This window comes from Oryctolagus cuniculus, chromosome 13 (genome assembly GCF_051225735.1).
Source record: "Oryctolagus cuniculus isolate XC-2025 breed Fujian yellow rabbit chromosome 13, ASM5122573v1, whole genome shotgun sequence".
Classification (NCBI taxonomy): Eukaryota; Metazoa; Chordata; class Mammalia; order Lagomorpha; family Leporidae; genus Oryctolagus; species Oryctolagus cuniculus.
Window position 1 is genome coordinate 106,623,382 of NC_142879.1, and position 15,303 is coordinate 106,638,684.

Below are 15,303 nucleotides of genomic sequence, written 5' to 3' on the forward strand. Positions count from 1 at the left end.
TGGAATTTTAGAGGACTGCTTTGTGGGAAGTTGAAAGCGGCAGACACTAAGTCTGGCTGGGGGAGGGGATGACAGCTCGGGAAGGGAACTGGGGGAGGATGTTGTAGCACAAGTGTGGGGGGCCACAGGAAGAGAAGAAACGAGATCAGAACCTCGTTCCGCCTGCCTGTGTCTCTCGAACACCTCCCGCCTGCCAGTCTCCATCCTCAGGGCTGATGGTGGAAGAATGAGTGTTGGACCCTTAGCTCTGGGCTCTGGCCTTGGAACATTAAAACAGAAAGAGACCTATTCCCTTGGGCACCAGCTGCGTGCTTCCAGTGTTGGGATACTAACTTCCTCTCCACTCTCAGGCTATCTCTGTTGTTGTTGTTTTAAGATTTATTTATTTGAAAACCGGAGTTACAGAGAGGGAGGGAGAGACAGGGCTGGCTGCTTCCTTCTGCTGGTTCACTCCCCAAATGGCCACGACAGCTGGAGCTGAGCCCTTCAGGAGCCAGGAGCTACTTCCAGGTCTCCCACACGGGCGCAGGGGCCCAAGCACTTGGGCCATCTTCTACTGCTTTCCCAGGTGCATTAGCAGGGAGCTAGATTGGAAGTGGAGCAGCCGGGACTCTAACTGGAGCCCATGTGGGAGCCCAGCTTAGCTGCTGCACCACAGCGCAGGCCCCTACGTTTTGTTTTATGTGGCAGACTCCACTATCATCCCAGAGGTGCCCAAGACGTTGCTGTTGTTGACGGTGAGCCTTTGCCACTGAGAGGCCAGAGAGTGGCGTGTGTCCCTGGAGACGGGCTCTGTGCCCTGCGGGAGATGAGTGTGTGTGGATGGCCGCTCTGCACAGCTCTGCAGTGCCACAGCACTCGGCGTGGCTTGCCTTCCCCAGCAGACGGTCCACTCAGTGATTCTGCTATTTAACATTTGACGTAACTCAGAAAGGCCCTTGTGTTCTCACAGATATGGATCGACCCATGTAGCCTCCTTAATCCTGCAAAATCTACTGAGCAATAGAGGTGATCTTCATCAGCCAATGTGTTCCTTACAGTAACCCAGGACAGCGGGGCTCGCTAGGAAGAGGAGGGGAAAGAGCGAAAGCCTTGAGCGGAGCTTAGTCTTCGTGTATCCTACACGACAGTACACGCGTGACCTCTGAAATTGTTGGACAGGAGCACAGGACGGAGGCTGAACGGGCATTCGGTTCCAATGCGTGGCCTCAGCTATCTGGACGTGCAGGAAGCCTTGTAGTCCATCGCACAATTATCATTTTTGTTGGATGTGATAGTGTGTTGGGTGTGCATAATGAAAAATGCCTTTCATCTAGTTTAATGTAAACATTTAAAAGACTTGAACACACATCAAAAATCCAGAAAGTCTTTACAGTTTTCTGTTTTCAAACTGTATCATTTTTGTAGTTTTATATTATAGAAAGCATGCGTTTTCTTTCATAAGTATGATGGAACATACATGCTTTCTGTGATAAAAATGGACACACACGTACTCTTGAAAATCTCTTTTGAAAAATAGGCAACCTAAAAATGAATGATTTAAATGTTTTTAAAAATGAATGGGTATGCCGGCGCCGCGGCTCACTAGGCTAATCCTCCGCCTTGCAGCGCCAGCACTCTGGGTTCTAGTCCCGGTCGGGGCACCGGATTCTGTCCCGGTTGCCCCTCTTCCAGGCCAGCTCTCTGCTGTGGCCCGGGAGTGCAGTGGAGGATGGCCCAAGTGCTTGGGCCCTGCACCCCATGGGAGACCAGGAGAAGCACCTGGCTCCTGGCTTTGGATCAGCGCAGTGCGCCGGCCACAGCGCACCGGCCGTGGCGGCCATTGGAGGGTGAACCAACGGCAAAAGGAAGACCTTTCTCTCTGTCTCTCTCTCTCTCTCTCTCTCACTGTCCACTCTGCCTGTCAAAAAATAAATAAATAAAAAATTAAATTAAAAAAATTTAAAAAATGAATGGGTATATGAAATGCATTATTCAATATATCTTTTCTAGAAAAATTATTTATTTGAAAGAGGAGGGGGAGACAGATCTTCCATCTGCTGGTTCGCTTCCCCCAAATGGACACAACGGCCAGGGCTGGGTCAAAGCCAGGACCCAGGAGTTCCATCTGGGTCTCCCACGTGGGCGCCAGGGGCCCAAGCACTCGGGCCACCTTTTGCTGCTTTTCCGGGAACATCAGCAGGGAGCTGGATTAGAAGAGGAGCAGCCAGTTCTTGAACCGGCGCCCATAGGAGATGCCAGTGCCATGTTGGCCTCTCAGTGTATCTGTTAGAAATACAGCAGTAATGACCAGAAACAGCTAGAAGAGTGCAGAGTGACTGCGTTGGGGGGTGGGGAGTGTGTAAGCTGGGAGTGAGGAGCGATGAAGGGGCTCCAAGGCCCTCTTCCCGCCCACCTCCATCTCAGAGTGGAGGCTGATCTTCCCAAAGGTCAAGGTTTCGCTTTCTGAGCATCTGAACTGTTAACCCCAAACGCATCAGCTTCGCTCATGTCCAGTGCTCTCTACTTAATTAGGCCACGACGCAGGCTTGCATACGTTAGAAGGATTTTTCTTTGTAAAGTTGAGGCACAAAGAATCAGGAAATTCAGCTAACCACAACATGCTCCAAGTGTTCTAGTTGCTAACCCTCTAATGAAAATCGCACATCCTGGCCGACAGCTGTGGAATGAGGGTTGCGATTACAGGGAAGCATGTCCAACACACCGAGGGGACTGCTCTGCCCACGGACTGGTGGAGCGGAGGATTCCATGGCTTTGAAAATGGACGAGGTTAAGGCCAGCGTGAGGCATAGCCCCCTAGCCACTGCTCAAGAGGCCCCAAACCACATCGGAGTGCCTGGTTCCCCTTCCAAAGCTAACTTCTTGCTGATACACCTTGGGAGGCAGTAGTGATGGCTCAAGCACCAGGGTCTCTGCCACCCACATGGGAGACCCGGATGAAGTTTTAGGCTCCTGACTTCGGCCTAGCCCTGCCTTAGCTCTTGCAGGCATCAGGGGAGTGAACCAGTGGACAGGCAGTCTTTCTTTCCACCTTTCAAATAAAATAGGGGTCTGTGTTGTGGTGCAGTGGCTCAAGCTGCCGCCTGTATCTACAGCATCCTGTGTAAGCACCAGTTCAAGCCCCGGCTGCTCCACTTCTGATCCAACTCCCTGCTAATGCGCCTGGGAAATCAGCCGACGACGACCCGAGTGCTTGAGCTGGGTTGGAAGTGGAGCAGCTGGGACTTGAACCAGCGTCCATATGGGATGCCGGCACTTCAGGCCAGAGTGTTAACCCGCTGTGCTACAGCGCCAGCCCCTCATTAAATGTCTTCTGCATTAGGTATCTAGTGTGTAAGATTTGATAGTATTTTTAAATGTGATGTAAATCACAAGAGAACGAAAGGTCACGTAAAGAAAGAAAAACTCGCTTTCACCGAGGGAGGAGTCTCTGCCTTTGGCTAACAGGACTGGTCCATGACACGGTCGGATTCTAACCTGGGGGACGTCACGGATGTGTTACTGCTAATCCGCCTGACCGGCTGATTTAACTCATCAATAAGCTTCATTGGTTGTTATTCCCCCATTCAGCAACTCCTGCTCTTCCTCTCCCTACCCTTGCCTCGGGTTGAAACTCCCAGAGTGCGTGCTGAGTCCTGGGGGCTCTGGGGGCTGCCGCACTGAGCAGGTGACCCACGCAAGCTTTGCATCCCCAAGGAACGCTGGGTGGGGCTGCTGAGCAGGACTGAGGTGGGACCATCTGAGAAGAGCTCTTCAGAGGGGTGGCGGGGTAGACAAACCTGCCCCTACTCTGCAGAGGGCTCCTAGCAATGGCACATGGAGCTCTTCCCCAGGGACCCGGGCTTCCAGCCAGCCTGGAGCGCCCAGACGCCCTGTCGTCACTGGGATGGGGTGCACCGTAAGTCTCACTGTATGCGAAGCGTGTGTTTATCCCGTGAGCCGCACTTACGGGAGACTGAGACCTGGGTCTTGTTTCTTTCAGAATGTCCTCATTGTTGAGGTAAGCTGGCTCTTTCTATTCCACCCCGGAACTGGAAGAATCCAACAGTGAGTTTTAAAATGCACAACTTGTCATCAATAGGCCAAGGACTTAGCTCCCGCTCTGTGCATGTCTGCCCGGATGTTTTTTTTTTTTTTTTTTTTTTTGACAGAGTGGACAGTGAGAGAGAGAGAGACAGAGAGAAAGGTCTTCCTTTGCCATTGGTTCACCCTCCAATGGCCACCGCAGACGGCGCGCTTCGGCCGGCGCACCGCGCTGATCCGATGGCAGGAGCCAGGAGCCAGGTGCCTTTCCTGGTCTCCCATGGGGTACAGGGCCCAAGCACCTGGGCCATCCTCCACTGCACTCCCGGGCCACAGCAGAGAGCTGGCCTGGAAGAGGGGCAACCGGGACAGAATCCGGCGCCCCAACCGGGACTAGAACCCAGTGTGCCGGCGCCGCTAGGCGGAGGATTAGCCTAGTGAGCCGTGGCGCCGGTCCTGCCTGGATGTATTTTTAAAGATTTATTTATTTGAAAGTCAGAGTTACACAGAGAAGCAGAGGCAGAGAGAGAGGTCTTCCATCCGATGGTTCACTCCCCAATTGGCTGCAATAGCCAGAGATGCACCAATCAGGAGCCAGGAGCTTCTTCCAGGTCTCCCACATGGGTGCAGGGGCCCAAGGACTTGGGCCATCTTCTGCTGCTTTCCCAGGCCACAGCAGAGAGCTGGATTGGAAGTGGAACAGCCGGGTCTCGAACCGGCGGCCATATGTGATGCCAGTGCTTCAGGCCAGCGTGTTAACCCACTGTGCCACAGCGCTGGCCCCCAGATTTTTTTTTTTTTTAAAGATTTATTTGAAAGAGAAATCGATCTTCCATCTGCTGATTTACTACCCAAAGAGCCACAAAAGCCGGGGCTGAGCCAGGCCAAAGCTAGGAGCTTCTTCCAGGTCTCCCACGTGGGTACAGGGCCCAAGCACGTGGGCCATCCTCTGCTTTCCAGGCCATTAGCGGGAGCTGGATCAGAAACAGAGCAGTTTGGATTCAAACTGTTCTTGCTTGTGACCCCCAATGACTAAGCTATCCTTGGATACCTTCAGCAATGTGTGTTAGAAGCTGCAGCCTGGGGCTGGCGTTGTGGCACAGTGGGCTAAGACTCCACCTGCAGTGCCAGCAGCCCACATGGACGCTGGTTCATGTCCCGGCTGCTCCACTTCCAATCCAGCTCCCTGCTAATGCACCTGACAAGCAGCAGAAGATGGCCCAAGTGCTTGGGCCCCTGCACCCACGTGGGAGACCCGGAAGAATCTCCTGGCCCCTGGCATTGGGTCGGCTCAGCTCTGGTGGTTGTGACCATTTGGGGAGTGAACAGGGGGATGGAAGACATCTCAAACAAATTAACTTAAAAAAATGTTAAAGAGGCAACCCAGGGAAAAACTGTTAACATTTTTGTTTTTCCATTTAACAAAAAAGAGACAAAGGAGGAACAGGGAGGGAGGGGGAGGAGAAAGGACAAGGCCCTGGCCACAGGGAGGGGTCCAGCGATGGCTGCATGTTGGTTGCTCAGCAACACGCCTGTCTCAGTGGCTGGCACCGCCTGGTTGGGGGGGGGGGCTGTTGGCAGCCTTTGTTCCGTGCTGCCCGGCGTATCCGGAGTGGCTCTGGCTTTAATAGACCCCATCAAGTAGACCCCGCAGCCAAACGCACAGCCGGGCCCTGGTCCCACTCAGACCTGTTGTTCAGATAATCAGCTCCTGGCAGCCGCTTCTCGGCCCGAGGACATTCACGGGCGTTGCCAGCTGCGGCCCGGGCCCCTCCAGTCCCCTATTGAGCGGGGCCGCCGAGGGGGAGGTGCTTATCCACCGGGCGTATTCAGTGGGGCATCCCACGGCCATGAAAATTCATGCGCCTTGTATTGTGTGCCCTAACCTCGGGCCAAACACAGCCTCTGCAGGGGCACACAGGGCCCCAGATGGACTGCGCGCGGAGGCCCAGCTTCAGGCCTTGAGCACAGCTAAGGGGCTCCATGAGAAAACATTCACTCCACCCCCACCCCCCAAACCTCATCTTCCAGAAAGCAGCACTTATCTAAAATATAACTGGGCCACTCTGCCTCCCGCCTGCTCCTCAGTGGGATGGCGTCTAACCAGGGTGCATTCTCAATAAGGCACAGCTCCCCCGTACCCGTAGCTGACTGTGCTGTTCCCTCTGCCAAGGACGTCGTAGGGACCGGGAGGACCATGCGAGCCCTGCTCAGCAGCATTCGGACGTACCGGCCCAACATGATCAAGGTCGCCAGGTGAGGCCTGCGCCCCGCCCCGGGGGTTTCTAGAGGGATGCCCAGCCCGTCCGCCGGCCCTCTGCAGCCCCAAGCTCTGTCTCCAGGAACAGCCAGGCCAACCCCGTGCAATTGCTCGGGCTTCTGTTTATTTGAAAGGCAGAGAGAGGAAGAGAGTATATGTGCGTATGTGACACAGAGAGATCCGTCGATTGTCTTCCATCCGTTATTTCACTCCCCAATGGCTACAGTAGCCAGCGCAGGGCCAGGCCAAATTCCACCCACCAGAGTTGCTTCCGGGTCTCCCATGGGGGTACAGGGGCCCAAGTCCATGGTTTGTCTTCCTCTGCTTTCCCAGGCCATTAGCTGGATCGGAAGTGGAACAGCTGGGACTTGAACCGGCACTCGTACAGAATGCCAGCGCCCACTGGGGACGCAGGCGTCACAGGCAGTGGCTGAACCCGCTATGCCACAGTGCCACCCTGGCCCTTTCCTCTTGCCTAGAACCTTTGAGGTCGTGCCCCACCCCCACCAGTAGCCAGGGCATGAATTAAAAGGCGGAGGGGTGGGGGGGGGGGATATAGTCGAATGATGTTCAGTCCTGAGTGCTGTTCCCAGAGATTTTTGGGGGAGCACCAAAGCGTTGTTTCGTTTTGTTGGCAGTTTGTTGGTGAAGAGAACGCCCAGAAGTGACAGCTTCCGGCCCAACTGTGAGTGCCCGGGCGGGGGCTGCCGGCTTGGGTTGGGGTGGAGGTGTTGTGCTCCCTGTTTGAGAATCTCTGGTTTGTGGAATGTGGCTCTGGAGGCCTGACCGTCCCCTCCCCAGCTTCCTCATGCTCTCTCCCAACCCCCTAACGCCAGGTTCCTCAGTGTCCTCACTGGCAGGCGGCATCAGCCCTGTGGACTGCAGCCGTGTGTGTGTGTGCACGCGCGCACACGTGCATACATGCAGCACGTTCCTCTCTCCTCCCTCGGGCTGGGAGGACCTGCCGAGGTTCAGCAGGGAGCCTGCTGGGTTCTCGTCCTAACACTCAAGGTGATTTCTGTTGTATGGGCTTACGCACATTTTAGCCCAACGGTGATAGCTTGTATTTGCTCTGAAAGTCCTGGGATGGTTTGCCCGCGGCTCCCATCGGCAAGCTGAACACACACTGGAAATGGAGAAGCCGGGGTGTGGGTGGGTCCTCGGGCAGGGTCTCTCGATTCTACCAGTGAGGCTCCGTCGTGTGCTGTCAGTTCTGGGCAGGTGGGCCCTAGAGTGTGATGTTTCAGGAATACAACCTGGATGTAGAGATGGGTACATGAGGTTACGAAACAAATTTTCTAAGGAAGTGCTATCAAGTGATTACTGCATGGATAAGAAAACATAGTAAACCTAGCTAATTATGGCTTTTTTTTTAGACTTGTGTATTGGAAAGGCAGAGTTAATGGGGACTGGGAGGGGATCTTTCATTTGCTGGTTTTCTCCCCAAATGGCCACAAGGGCTATGGCTGGGCTGGAACTTCACCCAGGTCTCCTGCTTGGGTGGCAGGAGCCTACGCACACAGGCCGGCACCCCCAGGTGCATTAGCAGGGAGATGGATCAGAAGTGGAACAGCTGGGACTCAAACCAGCACCCATACAGAATGCCAGCACTGCTGTGCCCAGTGCCAGGTTTCTCACAATGCTTCCAACATCATGAGTGAAGAAGCAGCAGCTAACAGTAGGAAGAACTTCTTCTTGTGCCACTCTTCTAAGAGCTGTATGGACACAGGCTCATTCAGCCTCCCAGCTGCTCCCTGTTATACCCATTTTACAGATAAGAAAATGGAGTTGGCTTGCTAGTGAAAGATCACGCTGTTCCATGGGCCTCCTCTCCTTCTGTGACATCACAGGGTTTCTTCCCAACTGCCTTTGGGCTCTCATCACCCAGCCTGAATTGCCAGGCCTGTCCTTGGGAGTGCACTGCTTCCTCTGACGTCATTTCTGTTGTTACACCCTGGGATTTACTGGTCTCTTAGCTAGCTTGGAGTCTCCATCTCAGGGCCAGCAGCATACTAAGCTGCCACCTAAGACATCGGCATCCCATGTCAGTGCCAGTTCGAGTCCTAGCCACTCCACTTCCGATCCGGCTCCCTGCTCATGCATCTCGGAAAGGCAGTGGGAGATGCCCCAAATGCTTGGGCCCCTGTACCCACAAGGGAGACCTGGACGGGGTTCCAGGCTCCTGGCTTCAGCCTGGCCCAGCCCCGGCTATTGCAGGCGTTTGGGAAGTGAACCAGTGGATAGAAACTCTCTCTCCTCACTCTGCCTTTCAAATAAATGTTTTAAAGAATCTTTCTCTCTGGATTTCTGAGGCTTGCTATTCTTTGTTCCTTTCTCGTCCTTGACTGGTCCTCAGATGTCTTTATGTAACCTCCGCCACCTGCTGCTCTTGCTTCTCTGGTCACAGCAGTGGGAATGGTGGTGGAGTAGCTGTGACAGGTGCATTGGCTGTACCGCAGTGCAGTGTCAGGAAAGTAAACAGGTGCATCTCCTCTTTGATGACCACTGTACACAGACTGGAAGACTGAAAAGGTTTGAGCATCACTGGACCAACGGACATGTATTGTCTCAAGACCTCTGCAGAGGGGCCAGCGTTGTGGCATAGCAGCGCTGGCCTCAGCTCCCCACTGATGACCTTGGGAAGGCAGGGGAAGATGGCCCAAGGTCTTGGGTCCCTGCTACCCACATGGAAGACCAGGATGGAATTCCTGGTTCCAGGCTGGACCATTGTGGCCATTTGGATGCAATCTGCCTCTCTCCCTTCCAAATAAAGCTAAAAAATAAAAATCTCTGAAGGAATAGATCATAGCTCTCCTTTTAAGAATCCTCTCCACTAAAACTCCCCTCCTTTCAGGAATTCTCCTTTTTGCTTAATCTGCTACCTTGTATTGCATCTAAATCCATCTCAAGGTTTCGTTAATATCCTCTGCACTATGGCCCCAAAGCCCACTATTAAAATAATCCTGAGCATTTCTCAAAAGGCACAATCCCGTTTCCTCTCCCGTTAACTCCTAGGTTTTGCTTTCCTGGGGCCCATGAACCAGCCAAGCACACGAGTGCCCGGGGCAGAGTGCGTCCTGTGCACTTGTTCGTGGACTGCAGGGTTCCGGCACCTTCCGGCTGAACTGCCCTTTTTGCTTTTCCAAGTGTTTCCTTTAGTGTTACGTCATCCTGGGGGCCACAGGACGAACTCATACATACCTCTTGCTCTCCAGGGGGCCTCCTGAGCTCTTTCTCAGCTCTGAACGCCATTTTTCATTATCCATCGGACGAATGTGCCTGCTGTTTCACTGTGTCTCTGTGGGTCATCTTTTTGGTTCAGTCCTCTCGGGCTCGGTCCCTTACAGTATGAGCACCAATGACAGCATGTGGTGACTGTGCCTGGATATACGCTAAATGCTGGTGTTTTTCCCCCCACCCTCTCTCTCTCTGCTAAGATGTTGGCTTCGAGATTCCTAACTTATTTGTGGTGGGATATGCCTTGGATTACAACGAGTACTTCAGAGATCTGAACGTAAGTCTTGCATGCAAATACCTTGGCCGTTGCTCTAAGAGCTTAACAGCGACATCATTTAGCAAGTGATAGAAACAGCAGTAGGGCTGCCATTTAGGGGGTATCTTCTGGGCCGGGTACTTTGTGTCCATGAATCCCATCAGTCCCCAACACTGCCAGGCAGGTGTTAGAATGATGGAGGCTCATATCAATTGTCTTGCTTTGAACTAAAGAAACGTCACTGGGACTCCATGCTGCTTTTTCCCCTTAGTCATAATAGTAGTTGACATTCTAGAAACTATTTCACGTCCATGCTTGAAATCTACAAGATCCCAGTTAGAGTGACATGCAGCCCATAAGTGCCCCCCCCCCCTTTTGGGGAAATGGTCTCACAGCATAACCCCGGCCAACACTGCATGAGCTGGAGGTAGAGGTCTCGCCCAGAGCAGACCCACTGATGTCCCAGGCCTGGAGAGGAGAAACTTATGCCAAAGGTCCCAGCGGCCCGAGGGCCACCATCCTAGCAGTGCCCCGACAGCATCCACCGCACCACAGCTGCCGTCTCTGCAGCTGACCCAGCTCTGCCTCGGATTCTGTGAGTGACCCTAGGGCCCTACCAACGACTCCCTTGTTACAGTGAAATGACCCCATTTCTGTTGCTTGTGCAATTGGAATATTGCGAATGCATCACTTGCTACCCAAGAGGGGGCAAGTAAGAGTGCGTGTTGTGTCGGCCACTGTTGTCTGTCCCTCTGCCCAAGTGGTGGTCAGTTCACCGGTCGGAAACATCTGTGTCAACCAGGGCTGCACTTAGAGTGCACAGGGCCCTACGGAGTCAGATTCGGGTCAGGGCTCTGCATCAACACATACCCTATGCCAAGCATTTGAACAGTCTCTTTCGAGTTCACACACAGAGATCTAAAGACACACATAGGTATTTAAATGAACAGTAACCATGTACACAGTGGCGTTCTGTTGCTATGGTCTGACCTTTTTCTACACTCAGAGTTTGTGGAGAAACTGATACATTTTAACGCTTCACTGTTTCAGCACATTTGCGTGATCAATGAGCACGGTAAAGAAAAATACCGGGTCTGAGGACGTAAGAACCGTCGGCACAGAACCCCCAGATGACGTCATCCCATCGCACTGACCACTGCTTTTCATGCAGAGTTCGTCTGCTCCAGCGACGTCACTCAGCAGGCTTGGAAAGAGAAGAAAAGTTACAGTGTATTCTCGGCGAAAGTTCTCAAGGAGAGAAAGCCATGCTTCGATTTGACAGGTTCCAAATCAAACACTGCACCCTGGAGACTCAGAACTCCATGCCACAAGCTCCGTCCACCAGATCTGGCCATCGCCCTCCAAGCCTACTCCCAGGAATGCCCCACCCCCTCCCAGATATTTGAAGCTCCAGCTTCAAGCCCATCTACGAGGTTCTCATGGTCCGAACAGGAGAGAAAGGACCAGTGGGCGGGCCGGATCGGCTTGTGTTTGCATGCGTCTGACAGCACGTTAGTATCTGCTTGGACGGAGCTTTCCCGAAGCGCAGGGCACCGCACATCTTAACGATGTTGTGACAAGCGCTCCGGCAAGGTGATGACAGCCCGTCACGTCTGCGTGGACGGGCTCAACCATGGCACATACCCTGAATCTTAATTAGGACAAACACAATGGCAGCAAGGCCCTCGCTTGTAAGCTGCATCTTTTGATTTACTGCAAATGGCAGACGGCGGTTGGGCGTGGTTCCAGTGCTCAGAGCTCAGCAAGGCTAGGTTCTTCCTGTGACATCAGAGCACAGGACAGCGATGGGTCACGTCCTGAACTCGAACACAGGGCCTGGATGGTGGGTGTTTCTAAGTGTCCTTGTCACACTGACCTCGGAATCCAAGGTGCCACAGGAAACAAGCATTTTTTTTTTTTTAGGGAATAACATTTTCCCCCATTTTTACGGCTTAATGAGACATTTTCTAATGGATGGGGTTTTAACGGAAAATAAACATGGGTCCCAATACAGCTGGTTTTTTTTCTCACTTCCTCAAAGGAGCAAACGCAGAATAACTAAGAAGCCTTTGTCTTTGAACCATATGTGGGGAATTGTTGTTAGATTCTAGCTTCCTTCACACTAATAAAGACCGAGGGAGCTTGTTATGTTTCATAACTGCTTGCTGCTTGCCTTCCGCCTTCATGTTTTTATGTTCTTTCAACCACTAAGATGCCGGTAGCCAGTAGCCTCAATATTCTACCGCCCATACCTCTCCTGCGGCGTTATTTTTATTAACCTGGATTAAGTCCAATACACGCACGCGTAGAAGCAAACAGGGCTAGGTTAGGTCTGCAGCCTTGTTTTTTTTTTTTTTTTTCCTCCTTCCTTAGGCTTGTTGGTAAGATCCAGGAATTTTTGTTGTAAAAGATTTTCTTGCTTATCTTTATTCCACTCAAATAAACCACACCCAGATATCCCAAGGGGAAAATCAGCCACAGGAGTCCCTTCCAGCTTTGTTTCATAAAAGAACTGGTATCCAAGCTAGGGGTGTGTGATTCTCTGTAACTGGCTGACTCCTCAAAATATCCAAACTCATCATTTTCCACTACGCAAACTTAGCGCACCTAGCAAACGCTATAAGCACATATTTGATTTGAAATAAGATTATCTGTATTTTTTACATTTTTAAATTTTAGTATCCCTAAGTATTTTTAAAAAGGTTATCAATTTATTTGAAAGAAGAGCAAGAGATAGGTCTTCCATCTGCTGGTTCACTCCCCAAATTCCCACAACAGGAGGGGCGAAGCCAGGCTGAAGCCAGGAGCTCCAGGTAGGGGCGGGGACACAGGCACTTGAGACATTCCACGCTGGGTCAGAGGCAGAGCCCGTGCCACACCACCACCTGCGTCAGTAGCGTCGAGGGCTGGCTGCTTATTCAAATTAGAATGGAAACTGATCTACCTCACAGGATCCTGAGGGCTGGTATAGAACACTGGAAGAGAAAGGTTCACTAAGTACTCAAGAAGCTGAATCATTCCCGCAATTCTTTGCCATCAGATGGTATTTTGACAGCGGCATCCAAGAATGTCATCTTGGGACACGTGCTTTTCTGCTGCAAAATTCTGGTGTATTTAATACCACCGAGTGCACTCCCCCTGAACTGAACATGCAAAAGCTTATTACTGGATTAGCAAATACTTTTATTAGTGTTCTAGGGACCTGTGCTGTGGCGTAGTGGGCTAAGCCTCAGCCTGCAGTGCCGGCATCCCATATGGGCACCAGTTCGAGTCCCAGCTGCTTCTCTTCTGATCCCGCTTTCTGCTATGGCCTGGGAAAGCAGTGGAAGATGGCCCAAGTGCTTGGGGCCCTGCACCCATGTGGGAGACCTGGAAGAAGCTCTTAGCTTTGGATTGGTGCAGCTCCAGCCATTGCAACTATTTGGGGAGTGAACCAGTGGATGGAAGAGCTATATATATTTTGTTTGCTTGTTTGTTTGACAGGCAGAGTGGACAGTGAGAGAGACAGAGAGAAAGGTCTTCCTTTGCCGTTGGTTCACCCTCCAATGGCCGCCGCGGCCAGCGCGCTGCGGCCGGTGCACCACGCTGATCCGATGGCAGGAGCCAGGTGCTTCTCCTGGTCTCCCATGGGGTGCAGGGCCCAAGCACCTGGGCCATCCTCCACTGCACTCCCGGGCCACAGCAGAGAGCTGGCCTGGAAGAGGGGCAACCGGGACAGAATCCGGCGCCCCGACCGGGACTAGAACCCGGTGTGCCGGCGCCGCAAGGTGGAGGATTAGCCTAGTGAGCCGCGGCGCCGGCCCGGAAGAGCTATATTTTTTTTGAAAGTGCCTGCTGTGCAGAAATAGGCAATAGGGTGTACATGCAGGTCCCAACACACCAAATGGAAGCTTCTGAACCCTGAGAGACAGTGGTGATGGTTCCTGCCATGCACGTAGGAGACCCACAGGAATTCCAAGCTCCTGGCTTTGCCTTGGCCCAGCCTGGGCTGTGGTGGGCACAGAGGAGTAAACCAGCGACTGGCAGATCTGTCTCGCTGTCACTCCGTCTTCCTGCCTTTCATATAAACCAATAAGCAGATAAATACAAGAGTTCGACAGCCTTGTGTGATGTGAAGTTACCATACAGGACAGTACACAGAACGTTCTGTGGGTGACTCCACCCTGCAGGCCCGTGCCTCCCCATGTGTAGGGGTTGCTGTCGGCTGTCCGCTCGAGTCTTGCTCAGGGCTGCCGCACAGGGACAGGGGTCCTTGGGGCTGGCGCTAGGGCATAGCAGGTTAAGCCACCACCTGCACTGCTGGCATCGTGTATCAGAATGCCATTTCAAGTTCCCAGCGTTCCACTTCCAATCCAGCTCCCTGCAAATGCACCTGGGAAGGCAGCAAAAGAAGGCCCATGTACTTGGGCCCCTGCCACCCATGTGGAAGATCAGGATGGAGTTCCCGGCTCCTGGCTTTGTGGCCTGGTCTAACTGTGGCTGGTGTGGTCATTTGGGGAGTAAACCCATAGATGGAAGATCTTTTTCTGTCTCTATCTGGCCCTCTGTCACTTTGCCTTTCAAAGAAATACAAATAAACCTTTTTTTTTTTTTTTTAAAGGCCTGGGTTCCAAAGGCAAGGGGAGAGAGGTAGAGAAAGAGGCGGGTGGAAGCCATGCGTCCGGCCAGCTCACCCCTGTCACATTCCCTTGCTGGTCGAGGCAGGTGGTGGGGCTCGGGAGAGGCACAGAGCCTGTCCCCGCCTGATGGCAGAAGGGTGACTCCGAAGATCCAGTGTAGCAGCATGCACACGGCTGTGGCCGTCTCCGGACCGCAGAACCCGCCACGCCCTGCACATCTCCTGGTGAGCGGAGGACGTGTCCCTGAGGACACCCCTGGCTGCACGGGCTTCTAGGAACTGCAGGAAACCCCGCCACACGGGGGAAGCAGGGGAGGATGATAAGGAGGTCGGGCGGCTGCCTCTGTGAAGGGTCTGGAAGAGCAGCTGTGGCTCTCTGAAGTCACTTGAGGCTGCCATACGGGAAAGCACAATGAAAGGTTTTGCTTGCCGAGCATTGCACAAATGGCAAATTCACAGGGAAATGTTACAAGAGCTCTATTTTTTTTTTTTTTTTTTGACAGGCAGAGTGGACAGTGAGAGAGACAGAGGAAAAGCTCTTCCTTCCATTGGTTCACCATCCGAATGGCCGCCACGGCCGGCACTGCGCCGATCTGGAGCCAGGAGCCAGGTGCTTCTCCTGGTCTCCCATGGGGTGCAGGGCCCAAGCACTTGGGCCATCCTCCACTGCACTCCCTGGCCACAGCAGAGAGCTGGCCTGGAAGAGGGGCAACCGGGACAGAATCTGGCGCCCCGACCGGAACTAGAACGTGGGGTGCTGGCGCTGCAAGGTGGAGGATTAGCCTAGTGAGCCGCGGTGCCGGCTGTAGTTCTATTTTTATGTGAAGAAACTACATAATAATTTGGCCAAGAAACTAATCCAGGGTGGGGCTTTCTTAAAACATAATAAATGTTACTAGGTGAACTGAG

General features: G+C 52.9%; 1 protein-coding gene across 17 annotated transcripts in view; it reads left to right on the forward strand.

The window, feature by feature from the left end:
• The window catches only part of PRTFDC1 (phosphoribosyl transferase domain containing 1), a 90,897-nt gene extending 78,963 nt beyond the window's left edge, over positions 1-11,934 (forward strand). For 6 of the 17 annotated variants that reach the window (XM_089312434.1, XM_089312436.1, XM_089312437.1 and 3 more), the window contains 5 exons: positions 3,983-4,047; positions 6,148-6,279; positions 6,922-6,968; positions 9,721-9,797; positions 10,827-11,934. In XM_089312434.1, the coding sequence (XP_089168560.1) occupies positions 3,983-4,047; positions 6,148-6,279; positions 6,922-6,968; positions 9,721-9,797; positions 10,827-10,874 (369 nt within the window). In that variant the 3' untranslated portion in view covers positions 10,875-11,934. Of the gene's footprint in view, positions 1-952; positions 1,876-3,982; positions 4,048-6,147; positions 6,280-6,921; positions 6,969-9,720; positions 9,798-10,826 lie in introns of those variants that run through there. The other 11 variants (XR_016219877.1, XM_051821000.3, XM_051821003.3 and 8 more) reach the window with 7 other exon arrangements.
• The last annotated feature ends 3,369 nt before the right edge of the window (positions 11,935-15,303 follow it).